The sequence below is a fragment of the Pristiophorus japonicus genome, chromosome 1, assembly GCF_044704955.1.
Source record: "Pristiophorus japonicus isolate sPriJap1 chromosome 1, sPriJap1.hap1, whole genome shotgun sequence".
Taxonomy (NCBI): Eukaryota; Metazoa; Chordata; class Chondrichthyes; family Pristiophoridae; genus Pristiophorus; species Pristiophorus japonicus.
The window spans coordinates 50,595,322-50,617,781 of NC_091977.1; the positions used below are offsets into that span (position 1 = coordinate 50,595,322).

The 22,460-nt window shown below is 42.9% G+C and overlaps 1 protein-coding gene across 2 annotated transcripts in view; it reads left to right on the forward strand.

Moving 5' to 3' along the window:
- cenph (centromere protein H) overlaps nt 1-15,947 on the forward strand; it is a 44,384-nt gene extending 28,437 nt beyond the window's left edge. The window contains exons 7-10 of one of the 2 annotated variants that reach the window (XM_070898397.1): nt 4,028-4,091; nt 12,477-12,528; nt 12,957-13,117; nt 15,134-15,947. In XM_070898397.1, coding sequence (XP_070754498.1) covers nt 4,028-4,091; nt 12,477-12,528; nt 12,957-13,117; nt 15,134-15,241 — 385 coding nt within the window. In that variant the 3' untranslated portion in view covers nt 15,242-15,947. Of the gene's footprint in view, nt 1-4,027; nt 4,092-11,591; nt 11,743-12,476; nt 12,529-12,956; nt 13,118-15,133 lie in introns of those variants that run through there. The other variant, XM_070898456.1, reaches the window with a different exon arrangement.
- Nucleotides 15,948-22,460: the final 6,513 nt, after the last annotated feature.

Below are 22,460 nucleotides of genomic sequence, written 5' to 3' on the forward strand. Positions count from 1 at the left end.
CCCCCCCCCCCCCCCCCACCTCGTTCTGGACGCCTAATTTGTAACCTGCGCCTGATTTTTTAATGTGTAGAACAGGTTTTTTCAGTTCTACAAAAATCTTCACTTGCTCCATTCTAACTTGGTTTGGAGTACGTTTTCACTGTGGAAACTTTGAAATCAGGCGCCAGTGGCCGGGCACGCCCTCTTTTGAAGAAAAAATTCTGTTCCAAAGTGGAACTGTTCTACCTGACTAAAACTGCAGAAAAAAAAATGTGGAGAATTGCGATTTCTAAGATAGTCCGTTCTCCACCAGTTGCTCCTAAAAATCAGGCGCAAATCATGTGGAAACTTGGGCCCTAAATCTTACTGAGTACCACCTCCTTTGTGATTGTGTTAAGTTCCTCCCTCCCACCCCCATAGCCCCTAGACTATCCATTGTCAGAATATTGTTAGTGTCCTCTACCGCAAAGACTGATACAAAATATTTGTTCAGAGTTTCTGCCATCTCCATGTTCCCCATTACTAATTCCCCGGTCTCGTCCTCTAAGGGACCAACATTTACTTTAGCCACCCTTTTTCTTTTTATATACTTATACAAACTCATGCTATCTGTTTTTATATTTTGCGCTAGTTTACTTTCATAGTCTATCTTCCCTTTCTTAATCATTCTTTTAGTTGTTCTTTGCTGGCTTTTAAAAGCTTCCCAGCCTTCTGTCCTCCCACTAGTTTTGGCCACTTCGTATGCCCTTGTTTTTAATTGGATACCGTCCTTTATTTGTTTAGTTAGCCACGGATGGCTATCTTTTCTCTTGCACCCTTTCCTCCTCACTGGAATATATTTTTCTTGAGAGTCGTGAAATATCTCCTTAAGTGTACACCACTGTTCATCAACCGTCCTAATTTTAATCTATTTTTCCAGTCCACTTTAGCCAACTCTGCCCTCATAGCTTCATAGTCTCCTTTATTTAAGCTTAGTATGCTGGTTAGAGATCCAACTTTCTCACCCTCCATCTGAATTTGAAATTCAATCATGCTATGATCACACATTTCGAGGGGATCCTTTACTAGAAGATTGTTTGTTTATTAATCCTGTCTCATTATACAGGACCAGATCTAAGATAGCTTGCCCCTTGGTTGGTTCCGTTACATACTGCTCAAGGAACCCGTCCCTTACGCACTCTATGAACTCCTCCTCAAGGCTACCCTGACCAATTTGATTTGTCGAATCAGTATGGAGGTTAAAATCACCCATGATTATTTATGAGACTTAGTTATGAGACTCTGGAAACTTGGACTCTTTTCATTAGAGCAGAGAAAGTTACGAGATATGAGGAAGTGTTAACTTGATTTTGATACATTAATCATCTATTTTGTTGATGTAACATTACATCCACATCATTTTCCTAAAGTTCATTGTTCTGATGCTGGTAATATTTTACTTATTTTCACTCTTTCCACGCTCATTTTATTGTCGGCTGTGGCTCAAAAGGAGGCAGACAAAAAGCAGGAAGCTATAGACCAGTTGGCCTAACATCTGTGGTTGGGAAAATGTTGGAGTCCATTATTAAAGAAGCAGTAGCAGGACATTTGGAAAAACATAATTCAGTCAGGCAGAGTAAGAATGGATTTATGAAAGGGAAGTCATGTTTGACAACTTTGCTGGAATTCTTTGAGGATGTAACAAACAGGGTGGATGAAGTGGATGTGGTGTATTTGGACTTCCAGAAGGCATTTGACAAGGTGTCACATAAAAGGTTACTGCACAAAATAAAAGTTCACGTGGTTGGGGGTAGTATATTAACATGGATGGAGGATTGGCTAACTAACAGAAAACAGAGAGTCAGGATAAATGGTTCATTCTCAGGTTGGCAATTAGTAACTAGTGGGGTGCCGCAGGGATCAGTGCTGGGACCCCAACTATTTACAATCTATATTAATGACTTGGAAGAAGGGACCGAGTGCAACATAGCGAAGTTTGCTGACGATACAAAGATGGAAGGAAAAGCAATGTGTGAGGAGAGCACAAAAAATCTGCAAAAGGACATAGACAGGCTAAGTGAGTGGGCATACATTTGGCAGATGGAGTATAATGTTGCAAAGTGTGAGGTTATGCACTTTGGCAGAAAGAATCAAAAAACAAGTTATTATTTAAATGGAGAAAAATTGCAAAGTGCTACAGTACAGAGAGACCTGGGGTACGTGCATGAAACACAAAAAGTTAGTATGCAGGTACAGGAGGCCAATGGAATCTTGGCCTTTATTGCAAAGTGGATGGAGTATAAAAGCAAGGAAGTCTTGCTACAGCTATACAGGATCATCATCATAGGCAGTCCCTCGGAATCGAAGAAGACTCTAAAAATGAGTTCTTGGGTGATTAAACAGTCCCTGGCACAGGTGGGACAGACAGTCGTTGAAGGAAAGGGTGGGTGGGACTGGTTTACCGCATGCTCTTTCCGCTGCCTGCGCTTGGTTTCTGCATGCTCTCAGCGATGAGACTCGAGGTGCTCAGCGCCCTCCTGGATGCACTTCCTCTACTTCGGGCGGTCTTTGGCCAGGGACACCCAGGTGTCGGTGGGGATGTTGCACTTTGTCAAGGAGGCATTGAGGGTGTCCTTGAAACGTTTCATCTGCTCACCTTTGGCTTGTCTGCCGTGAAGGAGTTCCGAGTAGAGCGCTTGCTTTGGGAGTTTCGTGTCAGGCACGCAAACAATGTGGCCTGCCCAGCGGAGCTGATCGAGTGTGGTCAGTGCTTCAATGTTGGAGATGTTGGCCTGGTCGAGGACGCTAACATTGGTGAGTCTGTCCTCCCAGGATATTTGCAGGATTTTGCAGAGCAACAAGGGTTTATCAACACCGCCTCCAGTTATACAGGGTATTGGTGAGGCCACACCTGGAATACTGCGTGCAGTTTTGGTTTCCATATTTAAGAAAGGATATACTTGCTTTGGAGGCAGCTCAGAGAAGATTCACTAGGTTGATTCCGGAGATGAGGGGGTTGACTTATGAGGAAAGGTTGAGTAGTTTGGGCCTCTACTCATTGGAATTCAGAAGAATGAGAGGTCATCTTATCAAAATGTATAAGATTATGAGGGGGCTTGACAAGGTGGATGCAGAGAGGATGTTTCCACTGATGGGGGAGACTAGAACTAGGGGGTATAATCTTAGAATAAGGTGCTGCCCATTTAAAACAGAGATGAGGAGAAATTTCTTCTCTGAGGGTTGTAAATCTGTGGAGTTCACTGCTGGGTCATTGAATAAATTTAAGACAGAGATAGACGTTTCTTAACCGATGAGGGATTATGGGGAGCGGGCAGGGAAGTGGACCTAAGTCCATGATCAGATCAGCCATGATTGTATTAAATGGTGTAGCAGGCTGTATGGCCTACTCCTGCTCCTATTTCTTATGTTCTTAGTTGGTGTAGCACTCTTGCCTCTGAGTTAGAACGTGTGGGTCCAGAGACTTGAGCACAAAAATCTAGACTGGCACTCCAGTGCAGTACTGAGGGAGTGCTGCATTGTCGGTGGTGCCGTCTTTCAGATGAGATGTTAAACCGAGGTCCCAGCTGCCCCCTCAGGTAGATATAAAAGATCCCATGGCACTATTTTGAAGAAGAGCAGGGGAGTTATCCCTGGTGTCCTGGTCAATATTTATCCCTCAATCAACATCACAAAGAAACCGATTATCTGGTCATTTTCACATTGCTGTTCATGGGAGCTTGCTGCGTGCAAATTGGCTGCTGCGTTTCCTACATTACAACAGTGACTACTCCTCAAAAAAGTACTTGATTGCCTGGAAAGTACTTTGAGACGTCCGGTGGTCGTGAAATGTGCTGTATAAATGCAAGTCTTGCTTCCTCCATCCATAAACTTCTTTGCCTATTGGTGGGAAAGCTTTTTAAAGATGTTCTCCATAAGGCAATTTGGGACATTTTCTGTTAATGCTACTATATAAAAGCAAATTATTGAGAGTTGTTAATGAATATCAATGTGTATTGTAGTGTGCAACTCAAGTCTTGAGCTTTTTTCATGAAGCATTCCTTGTTTTTAGGTTGATAATGGAAACTATCAAGCACTCTTTAGACCTTTGCTCTGAGATTGTAACAACCCAGAAAGTAAGTCTGATATGATTAGTAACTCCTGTAGTTTAGGGTTGAAAATTGTTGCCAACAATATGTAAAGTTTTATTATCTGCAGGTACTTTATTTAGCAGTATCTTCAGTTATAAACTACTGTAGTTGATTTTTTGTTTTGGAACAGGAGTAGGCCATTTAGCCCTTCAAGCCTGTTCTACAGTTCAATGAGATCATGGCTGATCTGTGACCTAATTCCATATACCCACCTTTGCCCTATATCCCTAACAAAAATCTATCAGTCTCAGATTTAAAATTAATTATTGACTTGGCATCAACTGTCATTTCCAGAAGAGACTTCCAAACTTCTACCACCTTTTGCGTATAGGAGTGTTTCCTGACTTCACGCCTCAAAGCCTTCGCTCTAATTTTTAGGCTATGTCTCCTAGTCCTTGAAACCAGCAAAAATAGTTTCTCTCCATCTACCCTGCCAGTTCCCCTTAATATCTTGAAAACTTTGATCAAATCATCTCTTAACCGTCTAAATTTCAGGGAATTCAACCCTAGTTTGTATAATCTCTCCTCTTAATTTAACTCTTGGACCTCCACCCCAAAAAATGGACCACTGACCTTCCCAATGCCTGCCCCCAGTCAAACTTCGGATCACGTACCATCTCACTAAAAGGCGCTACTCAGCGCCGAGCTTACGGCCCGCATCTTGCTGTAGGCAACTAGGCTCGCACAGCAGTGCCTAGTCTCCAGTCGTCTTGGACCCCCTTGCCACTGGACCAAGACCTTGCTCAGCTAAGCCCATGTGGTAGCTGGTGTGCAACGGCCACCCCACGTTGAAAGAACTCACGCGCTGCGTAGTTGACCGGGAACTTAGACACTTCGATGTCGACATCGCCCGCCCTAAGCGAGACCTGGCGGGCAGGGGAAGGCTAACTCGAGGAACAAGATGGAGGTTACACCTTCTGGAAAGGGAAACCAGAGGAAGAATGCCGCCTCCATGGAGTCGGTTTTGCCATCAAAAATGAGCTGGTCAACCGCCTCAAAGACTCCCCCTGCGGGATTAACGAACGTCTCATGATTCTCCGACTCGCCCAATCCCGGAACCAATGTGCCACAGTCATCAGTGCGTACGCCCCAACACTCGATGAGACCAAAGAGGGTTTTTACTCCAGCCCTTCAAAATCCCTATTCCCCCCTTGTCCCTGCGGGCAACAAACTGATCCTCCTTGGTGACTTCAACACCAGGGTCGGCAAGGACATAGCCCTCTGGGGAGGCGTGATCGGCAGAGAGGGGGTAGGGAACACCAACTCCAGCAGTACCCCACTCCTGACAAAATGTCTAGAACACGACCTTGTCATCACCAACACCTTGTTCCGTCAGAGGGACAAGTAGAAGGCATCATGGCAACACCCTCGCTCCAAACACTGGCACCTGCTTGACTATATCATCGTCCGAGTCAGGGATCGCAAGGATGTGCGCATCACCCGCGCCATGACAGGAGCTGACGACTGCTGGATAGACCACCGCCTAATCCGATCCATCATCGACATCAACATAGCCCCAAAGCGACAACAGCAGCAGAAGCAGTGCCGCAAAAAAGTCAATGCCGGGGCACTCAAAGACCCAGCTAAGAGAGCCCTATATAGTCAGCGCCTCATTGTTAATCTGGCGTGCCTTGATGACCCCGAGACGCAGAATGCCCACAGCATTTGGTCTGCCCTCCAGGCCTCCATAACCAGTGCCTGCGAAGAGATGCTCGGTCACTCAACCAGGAAACACCAGGACTGGTTTGATGAGAATGACCAGGAGATCCAAGAGCTAATAGATGGCAAGCGCAGGACATTTCTGAGCCTCCAAAACAGATATACCACTTTGGGTACTGTTGGGGGAGATGGCCAATCAGGGGAAGGCAACAGCAGCCAAGTTCATGGCGCAGGAGGGCAGGAAAAAGAGTGGGAGAGCTATAGTGATAGGGGATTCTATTGTAAGGGGAATAGATAGACATTTCTGCGGCCGCAAACGAGACTCCAGGATGGTATGTTGCCTCCCTGGTGCAAGGGTCAAGGATGTCTCGGAGCGGCTGCAGGGCATTCTGGAGGGGGAGGGTGAACAGCCAGTTGTCGTGATGCATATAGGTACCAACGATGTAGGTAAAAAATGGGATGAGGTCCTACAAGCTGAAATTAGGAAGCTAGGAGTTAAATTGAAAAGTAGGACCTCAAAGGTAGTAATCGCAGGATTGCTACCAGTGCCACGTGCTAGTCAGAGTAGAAATAGCAGGATAGTTAAGATGAATACGTGGCTTGAGGAATGGTGCAAGAGGGAGGGATTCAAATTCCTGGGACATTGGAACTGGTTCTGGAGGAGGTGGGACCAGTACAAACCGGACGGTCTGCACCTGGGCAGGACTGGAACCAATGTCCTCGGGGGAGTGTTTGCTAGTGCTGTTGGGGAGGATTTAAAACTAACAGGGAAGGGGGATGGGAACCTATGCAGGGAGATAGGGAAGTAAAATGGAATCAGAAACAAAAGGTATAAAGGAGAAAAGTAAAAGTGGAGGGCAGAAAAATCAATGACAAAAATCAAAAAGGGCCACATTACAACATAATTTTAAAAGGACAAAGAGTGTTTAAAAAAATAAGCCTGAAGGTTCTGTGTCTCAATGCGAGGAGCATTCATAATAAGATGGATGAATTAACTGCACAGATAGCTTTTAACGGATATGATGTAATTGGGATAACGGAGACATGGCTCCAGGGTGACCAAGGCTGGGAACTCAACATCCAAGGGTATTCAATATTCAGGAAAGAGAGACTGAAAGGTAAAGGAGGTTGGGTAGCGTTGCTGGTTAAAGGGGAGATTAATGTAAGGAAGGACATTAGCGTGGATGAGGTGGAATCGGTATGGGTAGAGCTGTGGAACACCACAGAGCAGAAAACGCTAGTGGGAGTTGTGTACAGACCACCAAACAGTCATAGTGAGGTTGGGGACAACATCAAACAACAAATTAGGGATGCGTGCAATAAAGGTACAGCAGTCATCATGGGTGACTTTAATCTACATATAGATTGGGCGATACAAACTGGTAACAATACGGTGCAGGAGTGTATTTCTAGACCAATATGGCCATCCTAGACTGGGTATTGTGTATTAAGAGAAGATTAATTAGCAGTCTTGTTGTGTGAGGCCCCTTGGGGAAGAGTGACCATAATATGGTAGAATTCTTCATTAAGATGGAGAGTGACACAGTTAATTCAGAGACTAGAGTCCTGAACTTAAAGAAAGGTGACTTTGACGGTATGAGACGTGATTTGGCTTGGATAGACTGGTGAATGATACTTAAAGGGTTGATGGTGGATAGGCAATGGCAGACATTTAAAAATCACATGGATGAACTTCAACAATTGTACATCCCTGTCTGGCGTAAAAATAAAACGGGGAATGTGGCTCAAACGTGGTTACAAGGGAAATTAGGGATAGTGTTAAATCCAAGGAAGAGGCATTTAAATTGGCCAAAAAAAGCAGCAAACCTGAGGACTGGGAGAAATTTAGAATTCAGCAGAGGAGGACAAAAGGTTTAATTAGGAGGGGGAAAATAGAATATGAGAGTAAGCTTGCAGGGAACATAAAAAATGACTGCAAAAGCTTCTACAGATACGTGAAGAGAAAAAGATTAGTGAAGACAAATGTAGGTCCCTTACGGTCAGAATCAGGTGAATTTATAATGGGGAACAAAGAAATGGCAGACCAATTGAACAAATACTTTGGTTCTTTCTTCACTGAGGAAGACACAAATAACCTTCCGGAAATACTAGGGGACTGAGGGTCTAGCGAGAAGGAGGAACTAAAGGAAATCCTTATTAGTCAGCAAATTGAGTTAGGAAAATTGATGGGATTGAAGGCCGATTAATCCCCAGGGCCTGATAGTCTGCATCCCAGAGTACTTAAGGAAGTCGCTGTAGAAATAGTGGATCATTGGTCGTCATTTTTCAACATTCTATAGACTCTGGATCAGTTCCTATGGACTGGAGGGTAGCGAATGTAACCCCTCTTTTTTTTTTAAAAAAGGAGAGATAAAACAGGGAATTATAGACTGGTTAGCCTGACATCGGTGGTAGGGAAAATGTTGGAATCAATTATTAAAGATGTAATAGCAGGGCATTTGGAAAGCAGTGACAGGATCGGTCCAAGTCAGCATGGATTTATGAAAGGGAAATCATGCTTGATAAATCTTCTAGAATTTTTTGAGGATGTAACTAGGAGAGTGGACAAGGGAGAACCAGTGGATGTGGTGTATTTGGACTTTCAAAAGACTTTTGACAAGGTCCCACACAAGAAATTAGTGTGCAAAATTAAAGCACATGGTATTGCGGGTAATGTATTGACGTGGGTAGAGAACTAGTTGGCGGACAGGAAGCAAAGAGTAGGAATAAACGGGTCCTTTTCAGAATGGCAGGCAATGACTAGTGGGGTACCGCAAGGTTCAGTGCTGGGGCCCCAGCTATTTGCAATATGCATTAATGATTTAGACGAAGGAATTGAGTGTAATATCTCCAAGTTTGCAGATGACACTAAGCTGGGTGGGAGTGTGAACTGTGAGGAGGATGCTAAGAGGCTGCAAGGTGACTTGGACAGGTTAGGTGCATGGGCAAATACATGGCAGATGCGGTATAATGTAGATAAATGTGAGGTTATCCACTTTGGTGGTAAAAACAGGAAGGCAGATTATCTGAATGGTGACCAATTAGTAAAAGAGGAGGTGCAACGAGACCTGGGTATCATGGTACATCAGTCATTGAAAGTTGGCATGCAGGTACAGCAGGCGGTGAAGGCAAATGGCATGATGGCCTTCAACGCGAGAGGATTTGAGTATGGTAGCAGAGAGGTCTTACTACAGTTGCATAGGGCCTTGGTGAGGCCACATCTTGAATATTGTATACAGTTTTGGTCTCCTAATCTGAGGAAGGACATTCTTGCTATTGAGGGAGTGCAGCGAAGGTTCACCAGACTGATGCCTGGGATGACAGGACTGACATATGAAGAAAGACAGGATCGACTAGGCTTGTATTCAATGGAATTTCGAAGAATGAGATGGGATCTCGTAGAAACATATAAGATTCTGACGGGATTGGACAGGTTAGATGTAGGAAGAATGTTCCTGATGTTGGGGAAGTCCAGGACCAGGGATCACAGTCTAAGGATAGGGGGTAAGCCATTTAGGACCGAGACGAGGAGAAACTTCTTCACTCAGAGTTATGAACCTGTGGAATTCTCTATCACAGAAAGTTGTTGAGGCCAGTTCATTAGATATATTCAAAAGGGAGTTAGATGTGGCCCTTATGACTAAAAGGATCAAGGAGTATGGAGAGAAAGCAGGAATGGGGTACTGAAGTGCATGATCAGCCATAATCATTTTGAATGGTGGTGCAGGCTCGAAGGGCTGAATGGCCTATTCCTGCACCTATTTTCTATGTTTTTAAAACAACAAGCCAACTCTGGAGCAGCAAGGCAGCATTACAGACGGCTTATGGCCGAGGTCCAACAAAAAAGCCGGGACCTAAAGAACAGGTGGTGGGTGGAGAAAGCAGAGGAGATATAGCAGTTGGCCGACAGCCATGGTGTGCGAGGATTCTTCACCGCAGTCAAAGCTACCTATGGCCCAAACACCCAAGGCCCACCCCACTGCTGGCCAAGAACAGGGAGACACTCATCAAGGACACCAAAGCAGTCAGGACCAGCTGGAAAGAGCATTTCGAAGATCTCCTCCACTGAGACTCTGCCTTTGACTCGAGTGTGCTCAACTCCATCCCGCAGCATGCTACCCGCCACCACCTAAGCAAAACCCCAGCCCTGCACGAGGTAGAAAAAGCCATAAGTCAGCTTAAGAATAACAAGGCTACGGGAGCAGATGGAATCCCCGCTGAGGCATTAAGTATGGCGGTGGGGCACTATTGGCACGAATGCATGACCTCATCTCTCTCATCTGAAAGGAGGAGAGCATGCCGGGAGACCTCAGAGATGCAGTAATCATGACCATCTTTAAAAAAGGGGATGTCCGATTGCGGCAACCACAGAGAAATCTCCCTGTTATCAGCCACTGGGAAAGTCGTTGTTAGAATTCTCCTCAACTGTCTCCTCCCTGTGGCTGAGGAGCTCCTCCCGGAGTCACAGTGCGGATTTCGTCTCCAACGGGGTACAATGGACTTGATTTTTTCAGCGCGACAGCTGCAAGAAAAGTGCAGGGGACAGCGCCAGCCCTTATACATGGCCTTCTTTGACCTTACAAAGGCCTTTGACACCGTCAACCGCAGGGGTCTGTGGAGCGTCCTCCTCCGTTTTGGCTGCCCCCAAAAGTTCGTCACCATCCTCCGACTACTCCATGACGACATGCAAGCCGTGATCCTTACCAATGGATCCATTACAGTCTGAGTATCATTCTGGTAAATCTATGCTGCACTCCCCGCAAGGCCAATTTATCCTGCTTAAGGTGTGGTGCCCAGAACTGAACACAGTACTCCAGGTGTGCTCTAACTAGGAATTTGTATAGCATAACTTCTATTCCCTTGTATTCTCATCCTCTAGGTATAAAGAGTTCCATCAGCAGTTTTGATTATTTTCTGTATCTTTCCATGACATTTTAACAATCTATGTACATGGACCCCTAAGTCTCTTTGGACCTCCACATTTTCAGCATTTAGAAGGTACTCTGATCTATCTTTTTTAGATCCATGGATGACCTCACACTGTAACGGCACTTGCATTGTTTTACATATTTTAAATCATGCACAAACTCAGACCAGTAATATGAAGGATATTATTGCATTGGAAATTTATTAGTAATCCTATTATATAGTCCAAGTAATTTGTCACAATTGTTTGATTGCAAATATTTATTATAGAATATGTCATGGGTTTCTGTTAAAGCCTATGTAACTCAAAGAATTCATACAAAAGACTTCACTCCCTTTTATATTGGGTGCCGACCTTGGTTCAGTGGTCGCATTCTTGCCTCTGAGTTAAAAGGCTGTGGATTCAAGTCCCTCTCCAGGATTTGAGCATATAAAGCTGACACTGGGCTGAGGGAGTACTGTATAGCCAGAGGTGCCATTTCTTGAATGAGATGCCTGCTTATTCAGGTGTACATAAAAGATCCCAGCACCATTCATACAAGAGGAGAGTTCTTCCAGTGTTCTGGCCAACATTTATTCTTCAACAAACTGCCAAAAAAACAGATTATATGGTCATTCATCTCCGTGCTGTTTGTGGGACCTTGCTTGTGAAAATTGGCTGCTGTGTCTTCCTACAGAACAAGTGACTACAACTGAAAAGTAATTAATTGGCTGTAAAGCACTTTTGGGATGTCTTGATGCTGTGTAATGTTTGTTTGTACTTTCTCTGCAGCTAAAGTGCACTTTTTCCATATAAAGGAGACAATAACCTCTCCAAATGATACATATGCTGCATAGTTTTTTATTTAATCATCCTGTCAATACATCTTAACATTATTTGCTTTAATAAAATACTTTCAGCACCGATCGTGGACTTTGAAAGATTCATGCACTATAACATCCAGCTCCTTCTCCTGCTTGGCAGCCTTGAGCAGTCAACCCTGCATGGTTTACAAGTGCTTGGTGTTGGCCCTGCCCACGTGGATAAAACTACATTTATCTATATTAAAAGGTATCCTTCAGATGCAGGCTCATTTCCCTCTTTCCCTTCCCCCCTCCCCCCCCCCCCCCCCCCACCTCTTTATCTAGATCTGCTGGTAGTCTGTTTTTCTCATCTAAGATTTTAACACTTGCACATATCTTTGTATCATCCACAAATTTGCAGATGGTTCCTTGACACTTTATCCAAATCATTAATAAAGATGGTGAAAAGCAAAGGTTTTAACACCAGTCCCTATGGACTCTGCTAGTAACTGGTCCCTGTGCAGATCCACTACTATTAATAACTGAGAATGAAACCAATACTTTATCCAATCCAAAATCTGCCCACTACTCCCAACAAGACTACTATCTTATTTAGTGGCCTATTGCGTGGCATCTTATCAAAGGCTTTTTGAAAATCAAGATACACATTGTTGACTGGGCTATCTACCAACTAGGTGACTTCCTCAATTCATGTTGAGGTTCAATAATGCTCTTTTAGAGGTTGGGGCTGAGACACTTTGTTGAGGCAGAATAGAGGCAACTTTACTCTGCATTTGGCTATGCTGTCTGTACCTGACTTGGGAATGCTCGATGTTAATACTGCATGTCAGAAACACATCTGAGCACACAAAAACTAGAGAGTTACTGCTGCAGATGCAAAGTGGTTCATTGTTGGTGTATAGTAGACATTTGATTAACATTAAACATCTAGAGATCTTGATGTAAAGACATTACTGACTCTGTTATATTTTGCTGTTGTAGGAAGTTCGCACTTTGGAGAATGCAGTGCTTGAAGTTCAAAAGCAGAGGCTAAGTAAGTGCCGTAGAGCTGCATTTGTTTCCCATTACTGTATAGACATAAATATTTTGGTAAAATCTATTCTAGGCCACTAGTGTGCTGTATCAATAAAATTATTCCTTGGCTATCTAGAATACAACATTACACCCAGATCTCATTTCAAAATGTAGAATGGATTTTTTTTGTCAGGAAGTTAAGTTGTCAGTAGCTCAGTTACTGCACCCAGACCTGCCAATGCCAGCAGCTAGGAGACACAAGTAGAAACAAATTTCTAATGTTTGCAATACAACATAATTACTAGGTAAGCAAATACAAACAAGTTTGAGATAGACAGTCTTCTGAAACAAGAATAAATATAATTAAAAGTGACAGTGGTACAAAGTGAATTTACATCCTTATCCTCCACAAACAAAGTGATGTATATATTTTTTCAATTTACTTAGTGTTAAAACGAAAGATGCAAGGTGTATTGAAGGACATGAGAACTGAAAAGAAGAAACAGCAAGAATTACTGCAACAACTGGAAAATGAACTTCCAAAACGTGGAGAAAAAAACTTGCGAGAGCTTGTGAAGATGGTGGCTTTAATTCAGAAGGTTTTGCAGGTAGAGATTGGCAACATTTAAATAGCAGAACTAATATTATAACATACATTTGCTTTTTTTTATATATTTAAAAAAATATTGAACATGGAGTTTTCTTATTTACTTTTGAAATGTTCTCCCCCTCCTTCTCTCCTGAATACCTTGATTGCCTCTGATGTGCAATTACCTGGACATTGGGTTCCCTCTAGTACCTTGCCAGATATTCATGCTTCATGTGTGATCCTGGTCAGCAAAACCAGGGTTTTCCACTATGCATTTGTCAGATCGAGATTTTCCTCCCCATTAAAATAATGAGGGGCTATCATAGGTTGGCAACTGTACAAGTATAAACCTCAGCCCAAATGTTGTCAGGCTATTCAACTGCTCGGCGCATCACCACTGAACCCAATCCTGGCCTCTTCCAACATCCACACACACACTTTCAGGCAGGGCAAAAAGGAAAAACTTGCATTTATATGCTGCTATATCACATCTCATGAAAATATCTCAAAACATTTCACATACAATAATTTCAGTTTAAAAGTGCAGTGACAGTTATGCAGGGAATCACAGCAGCCATTTTATGCACAGCCAGCTACCACAAAGAGTATTGAGGTGAATTATCAATTAGTCTATTTTTTGACACTGATGGTTTGAGAAACCAGAAGAACCCCTTATTGCTGTTCGAATAGTGCCATAGGAATAAGCAAATAGGAAGCATAATACTGAAGATGCTGGAAATCTTAAATTTAAACAGAAAATGCTGGAAGCACTCAGCATGTCAGGCAGCACCTGTGAAGCGAGGAAGGTAGGATTAACGCTTCAGGTCAATGATTTAGCAGAGTAGCAATGGGGAAGGGAAGCATGGAAAATCTAGAAAGGCGGAGAAGGCTCAAGTGGCCCGAGTGCAAGAAAAAGGCAGGTGTCACCAGAGGTGTTGTTTCCATCTGTTTTGCTATTCTGTTGTCACCATCTGCACATTCTCTAGGTCTTGGATGCATCTTTTATTTCTCTATTTTCTCTCATTATTGCCTTTTGTCTTAAATCATTATAACTTGATCATCTCCTGCCCTCCACCTAATAACAAACCCATTTTTTCTCCCTGCCGCCATTTCCCTGGCTCTGTTCCTCCTTATTGGCTCTTCCTCTGTAACATCTCCCAAATCTGTCAACGGTCATCGACCTGAAACGTTCATCCTCTCTCCACAGATACTGCCTGCCCTGCTGAGTGTTTTCAGAATTTGCTGTTTTAATTAGAGGCAAATAGGATCTTGGTTTAATGTGCCATTCCAAAGGACATCATTATCATAGGCAGTCCCTCATATCGAGGATGACTTGCTCCCACGCCAAAAAGGGATAAGTTCACAGGTGTTTTAGTGAAGGACTTAATATTCCAGGTCCCGAACTACATGTTGAAGGGTGGAAGATGCCTGTGCGTGGATTTTTTTAACGTGTGGTGGCCGTTGCACACCAGCCATCACATGGGCTTGACAGAGCCAGGAGACGACTGGAGATCAGCACTGCTGCACGGACCTAGTACACACACATATCACAGTGTGGGCTGGCCCATGCTGCCCCTAGGCCCTCGCCTCTTCTAAACACCGAACTCACGCCTCTCCTAAACCCTAATCACATCGCTCCATGATCTCTGTGATAACTTTTGTTTATATTGCGCCTTTTAACATAGTAAAATGTCCCAAGGCGCTTCACAACAATTTTACAACACGTTAGATATTGACCATTAAGGGAAAGAGAAAAAGCAGGAGAAAGAAGTGTAAAAAGAGGTCTGAATGATGATAAATTCAGAAATTAGTTAAAGTGCCTGTATTGCAATCCAACCTGAGGTTAGCTACCTCAGCACAAACTGGAAATTGAATCTGGTATATTGTGCTCCATGTAGCTCCATTTCATGTTGCCTTTATTAATTGAGTCATCGGGAAACCATTTAATTTTCCGTGGAAAATGTGTAGATCAGTAGCTGAACTGACCTGAAAATTATTTGAAAAATAATCAAAGTATTGACTTTTATTTTTACAGGGTGTTATTCTTGCCAGTGGAGTGAACTGGGCCAAGGATCCCGAATTGAAGGAAATTGTTTTGCAGCTAGAGAATAATCCACTTGATGAAGCAGATTCAAGCCATTGATGTTTTCCAATAGCAAACAGTGATGAAGAGAAATATGAAGCTCAATTTGACATGCAATGTGACCTATCACATTAGGCCGTGCCTGTACCATCCCATCACTGCCTGCTTTCTACTAGCATGGGAAGAACCATGTTCTTGAACTACACTTGTTACTGTGCTAAATTTGAAAAGTGAACACTCAAAATTTCATTTTATTTTCCTTTTGTATAGCTGTCTTTTAAATTCAACTTTTTTTATAGATGCTATTTTCTTGTTACAGTGAATGTAAACTACAATTGTGTTTGGTCTTCAAGTAATACTATAAGAAAATAATTGTCTTTTTTTACCTGAGCAACAACTATAAAATAAGCCTTTTAAATGAGTTTTTGATGGCTGTTTAAATTGCCCATGTAGAAATCTGAATTATATCTATCAGCCACCTGATCAATACTGAATACGATTTGGGAGGCATTCAGAATTTACACACAATCCACTGTGCAAAATTAATTACAATTTTTGATCAGATAGTTCGTGGGTGGTGTTTCCCTTCCCTTCCCCCAAATTAATATCTAGTGTATTTGTAAATATACTAACATTAAGAATGTTTAGAACTTGCCTCCAATATGATGTGTTAAACTGTTTCAAAATGTAATGTGCCTACATATTTACATTCTGGAAACATGCAAGTACAAGTGACTGCTTTTAATAATGTATGTATCATTTTATCCTTGAGTATTATAAATAAATTCCTCAACACCATAAACAAGTTTGATTTTCGATATGTCTGTGTATATATGGATATATACAGTGTGTGGTTGACTAAGTCTGAAGAAATGCCATTTTATATGAAAATGGATTTGGTGTGAAATCAAAAATCATTTGTTCAGTGCCAAATTTATTTAATTTGTGTCTGGCAGGCTTCCCAAAGGTTTATTGCAATTTTTTCAGGGTATATTTTAATGAATTACATAATTCACGGTTGTTGACTGGCTTGTTGCTCCAATGCCCGAGTCCATGTATTTAAGCCAAGATCATTTATTTATTGAATTCCTTCCAGGTCAGCAACTCCCAAGACAAATACGTGGATTAATTTATTTATTTAATTCCCAGGGGCCCATTTACTCCGTTATTATATTTAATTGATGTAATTTCCAGATGAACAGAACCAGAGAAAGGAGGGGGGGAAAACACACAAAGACAAGACACCTGGGAACCATGAAATGAACTATAAAATGATACGGTGAGGATCAGAAAAGGGTTAAAGGTCAGAAGTCATGTTCAGGAGACAAAAGGAGGCATAATGTGAGAAATCAAAGACATATACAAGACAGAATGTGAAGCGGGATAGGCAAGTAGAATGAGAAGTATGAAAAATTGGCAAAGTGAAGCAGACTGCAACTGCTCGGAAGTCTGGTGGAAGACAAAAGTAGGTAAACACCAAAGGTGCAGTCCACCCCACCCGTGCAGTGTTCTGATCCTTAACACCAGCCCATTCTCCTCCCCAATCCTGGAAACACCGGTGGATACCCATCACGTATTGCCATCACCTACTACCAGTGAGAAAATGGGAACTATAGTTAAGGTCTGTTAAAGTCAATATTAAGGCCAGAGGGCTGTTTTATTTTTTTTATTACAACTGCTCGATTTGAATGACTAGTTAATTCGGATTTTTTTTAAAGCGCAGAACAATTTTGAATGAACAGGATTAGACTACCTTATGATGCAGAGGCTTCAAGGGGATATAGACAGGCTACATGAGTGGGCAAGAACATGGCAAATAGAATATAATGTGGAGAAATGTGAAGTTATTCACTTGGGTAGGAAAAATAGAAAAGCAGAGTATTTTTTAATGGTGAGATTGGGGAATGTTGATGTTCAGAGGGACCTGGGTGTCCTTGTACACGAATCACTGAAAAGTAACATGCAGGTACAGCAAGCAATTAAGAAAGCAAATGGTATGTGGGCCTTTATTACAAGAGGATTTGAATATAAGAGTAAAGATGCCTCACTACAATTACGTAGGGTCCTGATGAGACCAAACCTGGAGTATTGTGTACAGTTTTAGTCTCCTTACCTAAGGAAGGATATACTTGCCATAGAGGGAGTGCAACAAAGGTTCACCAGACTGATTCCCGGGGTGGGGGGGGGGGGTGATTGTCCTATGAGGAGAGATTGAGTAGACTAGGCCTATATTCTCTAGAGTTGGCTGAGGAGTCTAGAACCAGGGGTCATAGTCTCAGAATATGGGGTCAGCCATTTAGGACTGAGATGAGAAATTTCTTCACTCAGAGGGTAGTGAATCTTTGGAATTCTCTACCCCAGAGGTCTGTGGAGGCTCAGTCGTTGTGTATATTCGAGACAGATATCGATAAGATTTTTGGATATTTAGGGAATCGAGGGAGGCAAGTGGAGTTGAGTTAAAAGATCAGCCATGATCTTATTGAATGGCGGAGCAGGCTTGAGGGGCCAAATGGCCTACTCCTGCTCCCATTAAGTTTATAGATCATGTTATTCCTTGCAATTTTCTTTGCTTTTTATCTTCTCTCCCAAAGCCAATGATTTATCCTGAATATGTTCTACAAGTGCAATCAACAATCCAGTATCTTATCCATGTTCAGCAAGGTATTTAGTTGTTGTGGAATATGAATAACAGCTGAATGGGCCAAATGGTCTCCTGCGCTGTAAGATTCAATGCCAACGTAGTTTAGCAAACAGTGAGGTGAACTGTAAAAGACTTGAACAAGATAAAAGTTCATGGGTTTGGGGGTAATATATTAGCATGGCTAGAGGATTGGCTAACTAACAGACAGCAGAGAGTTGGGATAAATTATTCATTCTCTGGTTGGCAACCAGTAACTAGTGGAGTGCTGCAGCGATCAGTGCTGGAACCACAACTATTTACAATCTATATTAATGACTTGGAAGAAGGGACTGAGTGTAACTTAGCCAAATTTTCTGATGATGCAAAGATGGGAGGAAAAGCAATGTGTGAGGAGAACACAAAAAATCTGCAAAAGGACATAAAACAGCATAAGTGAGAGGGAAAAAATCTGGCAGATGGAGTATAATGTTGGAAAGTGCGAGGTCATGCACTTTGGCAGAAAAAATCAAAGAGCAAGTTATTATTTAAATGGAGAAAGATTGCAAAGTGCCACAGAACAGCTGGGGGTACTTGTGCATGAAACACAAAAGGATAGTATGCAGGTACAGCAAGTGATCAGGAAGGCCAATGGTATCTTGGCCTTTATTGCAAAGGGGATGGAGTATAAAAGCAGGGAAGTCTTCTACAGCTATATAAGGTATTGGTGAGGCCACACCTGGAATACTGCGTGCAGTTTTGGTTTCCATATTTAAGAAAGGATATACTTGCTTTAGAGGCAGTTCAGAGAAGCTTCACTAGGTTGATTCCAGGGATGAGGGGGTTGATTTATGAGGAAAGGTTGAGCCTCTACTCACTGGAATTCAGAAGAATGAGAGGTGATCTTATCAAAACGTGTAAGTTTATGAGGGGGCTTGACAAGGTGGATGCAGAGAGTTCTAGTCTCCTCCATTGATGGGGGAGACTAGAACTAGAGGGCACGATCTTAGAATAATGAGTCGCCCATTTAAAACAGAGATGAGGAGAAATTTCCTCTCTGAGGGTTGTAAATCTGTGGAATTCGCTGCCTCAGAGAGCTGTGGAAGCTGGGACATTGAATAAATTTAAGACAGAAATAGACAGTTTCTTAAACGATAAGGGGTTATGGGGAGCTGGCGGGGAAGTGGAGCTGAGTCCATGATCAGATCAGCCATGATCTTATTGATTGGCAGAGCAGGCTTGAGGGGCCATATGGCCTACTCCTGTTCCTATTTCTTATGTTCTTATTAGCAGGTTAGTGGAATGGGAAGATGGTTAGGAAATCCAACACCGCCTCCAGTGCAGCCTTCGGCCGCCTGAGGAAAAGTGTTTGAAGACTAGGCCCTCAAATCTGCCACCAAGCTTATGGTCTACAGGGCTGTTGTAATACCTGCCCTCCTGTATGGCTCAGAGACATGGACCATGTACAGTAGACACCTCAAGTCGCTGGAGAACTATCACCAACGATGTCTCTGCAAGATCCTACAAATCCCCTGGGAGGACAGGCGAACCAACATCAGCGTCCTCATCCAGGCTAACATCCCCAGCATTGAAGCACTGACCACACTCGATCAGCTCCGCTGGGCAGGCCACGTAGTTCGCATGCCAGACACGAGACTCCCAAAGCAAGTGCTCTATTCGTAACTCCTACACAGCAGGTGAGCCCCAGGTGGGCAGAGGAAACATATCAAGGACACCCTCAAAGCCTCTCTGATAAAGTGTGACATCCCCACTAACACCTGGAAGTCCCTGGCCAAAGACCGCCCTAAGTCGGGAAGGCGCTGAGCACCTCGAGTCTCAACGCCGAGAGCAAGCAGAAATCAAGCGCAGACCCATCCCACCCACCCCTTCCCTCAATGACTATCTGTCTCACCTGTGACAGAGTCTGTGGCTCTCGTATTGGACTGTTCAGCCACCAAAGAACTCACTTCAGGAGTGGAAGCAAGTCTTCCTCGATTCCAAAATTCCAAGGGACTGCCTATGATGATGATGATGACAATTTAATGTAACTAAATGTGAGGTGATATTTTGGGAGACAAAACAAGTAATGTAAGTATACACTCAATGGAAAGCGAGTTAAGATTGTGGATGAACAGAAATCTAGGGGTTTGAATACATATTTGAAAGTGCAAGTGAAGCTAGATAAAACCATAAAGACCAACAACATTTTGCGTTTTCTAAATAGGGGCACAGAGTACAAAAGTAAAATAATGTTAAATTTGTACAAAACATTGGTTAGAGCACGATTAGAGTAGTGTGCAGTTTTGAGTCCCATTCTAGAAAGGACCATCAAAACCATAGCAACAGCACATTGCAAGATGGCTCAGCGACCAAGGGAGAGGCACACAGGTTATCGGATGCAGCACTTGCGGTCCAGAGGAGGAGGAATGTCCTGCAATGCAGGGGGAAGGGCGTTTCCTGCGGCAGATGGTACTGCTCTGCTTGGCCTAATGTCCTCCCATTTCTCATCCAGAGCAAGGTGTCCCCTAGCAAGATGCCGATGACCAAGCACTCCCTTTCTCCTAACGACTCATAAGGTGGAGTAGCACAGCACTCACTCATTTTAGGTTAAGTCCTCAGAGAATTTCCGGACTAAATATTGCTCAAGTGTTGAAATCTTGTCAAAGTGTCCCAGACAATCGCTAATGTGTTGATGTCCTCGTCACAGCTCTAGCATGGTGTTTATCCCTTTAAGTTGCCCTTGAAATTGACATCAACGCCATGTTTAATCCGAAACTGCTGGTCGCTGTTTTTAGAGAGGGTATTTGTTGAAGTGCAAGTTACCAAAATGCAATGCAGCCTCTTTGATGAGCGCTAGCAGGCATTTTAAGTTGCAGTCTCTTTGATGAGCGCTAGCAGGCATTTTAAGTGGCATCCTTCCAGTCACAAAAATATCCATCAACCATTATCTTTGCTTCCTACCTCCAAGCCAATTTTGGATCCAACTGGCCACTTTGCTCTGGATCCCATGGGCTTTAATCTTTGTAACCAGTCTACCATGTGGGACCTTATCAAAGGTTTGGTAAAGTCCATATACACCACATCGTACGCACTACCCTCATCGACCCTCTTGGTTACCTCCTCAAAAAATTCAATCAGCTTAGTCAAACACGATCATCCCTTAACAAATCCATGCTGACTTGTCCCCAATTAACAGAGAAACATAGAAAATAGGTGCAGGAGTAGGCCATTCGGCCCTTCGAGCTTGCACCACCATTCAATAAGACCATGGCTGATCATTCCCTCAGTACCTCTTTCCTGCTAATTAATCCTTGCCTTTCCAAATATAGATTTATCCTGTTTTTCAGGAATTTTTCCAATAATTTTCCCACCACTGAGGTTAGGCTGATAGGCCTGTAATTACTCGGCCTATTCCTTTCTTCCTTCTTAAACAAGGGTACCACATTAGCAGTCCTCCAGTCCTCCGGCACCATGCCCAAATCCAAAGAGGACTGGAAAATGATGGTCAAGGCCTCTGCTACTTCCTCTTTTACTTCGCTCAACATTCTGGGATGCATTTCATCCGGGCCTGGGGACTTATCTACTTTCATAGCTGCTAAAACCCTTAATACCTCCTCTCTATGTTTATTTCAACCAGAATTTCACACTCCTCCTCGATAGCATTGCCCCCTTCCTTAGTGAAAACAGACACAAAGTATTCATTCAGAACCATACCAACATCTTCCGCCTCCACACAAAGATTACCCTCATGGTTTCTAATAGGCCCTACTCTTTCTTTAGTTACCCTCTTGCTCTTAATAGATTTATAGAACATCTTTGGGTTTTCCTTAATTTCACGAGCTAAAAATGTTCCATGTTCTCTCTTAGCATTCTTAATATCCTTTTTAATTTTACCTCTTAATTTTTTATATTCCTCCAAAGATTCTATAGTATTTAGTCGTCGATATATGACATAAGCTTCCCTTTTTTTCTTTATCCTCCCATTAGTCCATAGACATCCAGGGGGCTCTAGAATTGTTATTCCCACCCTTTTTCTTTAAGGGCACATGTTTGGCCTGAGTCTTCTGGATCTCCTCCTTGAATGCCTCCCACTGTTTCGACACTGATTTACTCAAAAGTAGCTGTTTCCAGTCCACTATGGCCAAATAACTCCTCAACTCAGCAAAGTTAGCTTTTCCTCATTTTGGGATTTTTATTCCAGGTCTATCCTTGTCCTTATCCATGACTAACTTGAATCTGACTGAATTATGGTCACTGGCACCCAAGTGCTCTCCCACTAATACCCCTTCAACCTGCCCAGCTTCATTCCCCAAAACTAAATCCAAAACCGCCCCCTCTCGTGTTGGGCTTGTTACATACTGACTAAAATGATTCTCTTGAATGCATTTTAAGAATTCTGCACCCTCTATACCCTTCACACTATATTTGTCCCAATCAATTATTAGGATAGTTAAAATCCCAGATTATTACTACCCTATGGTTTATGGACTTCACATCAATTTGCCTCCTCTATCTCCCTCCCACTGTTTGGGGGTCTATAATACACGCCCAGCAGGGTGATCGCCCTTTTTTTATTTTTCAATTCGACCCATATAGCCTCATTTGATGATCCCTCTAATATCACCCCTCCTCACCGCTGTAATAGTTTCTTTAATCAATATC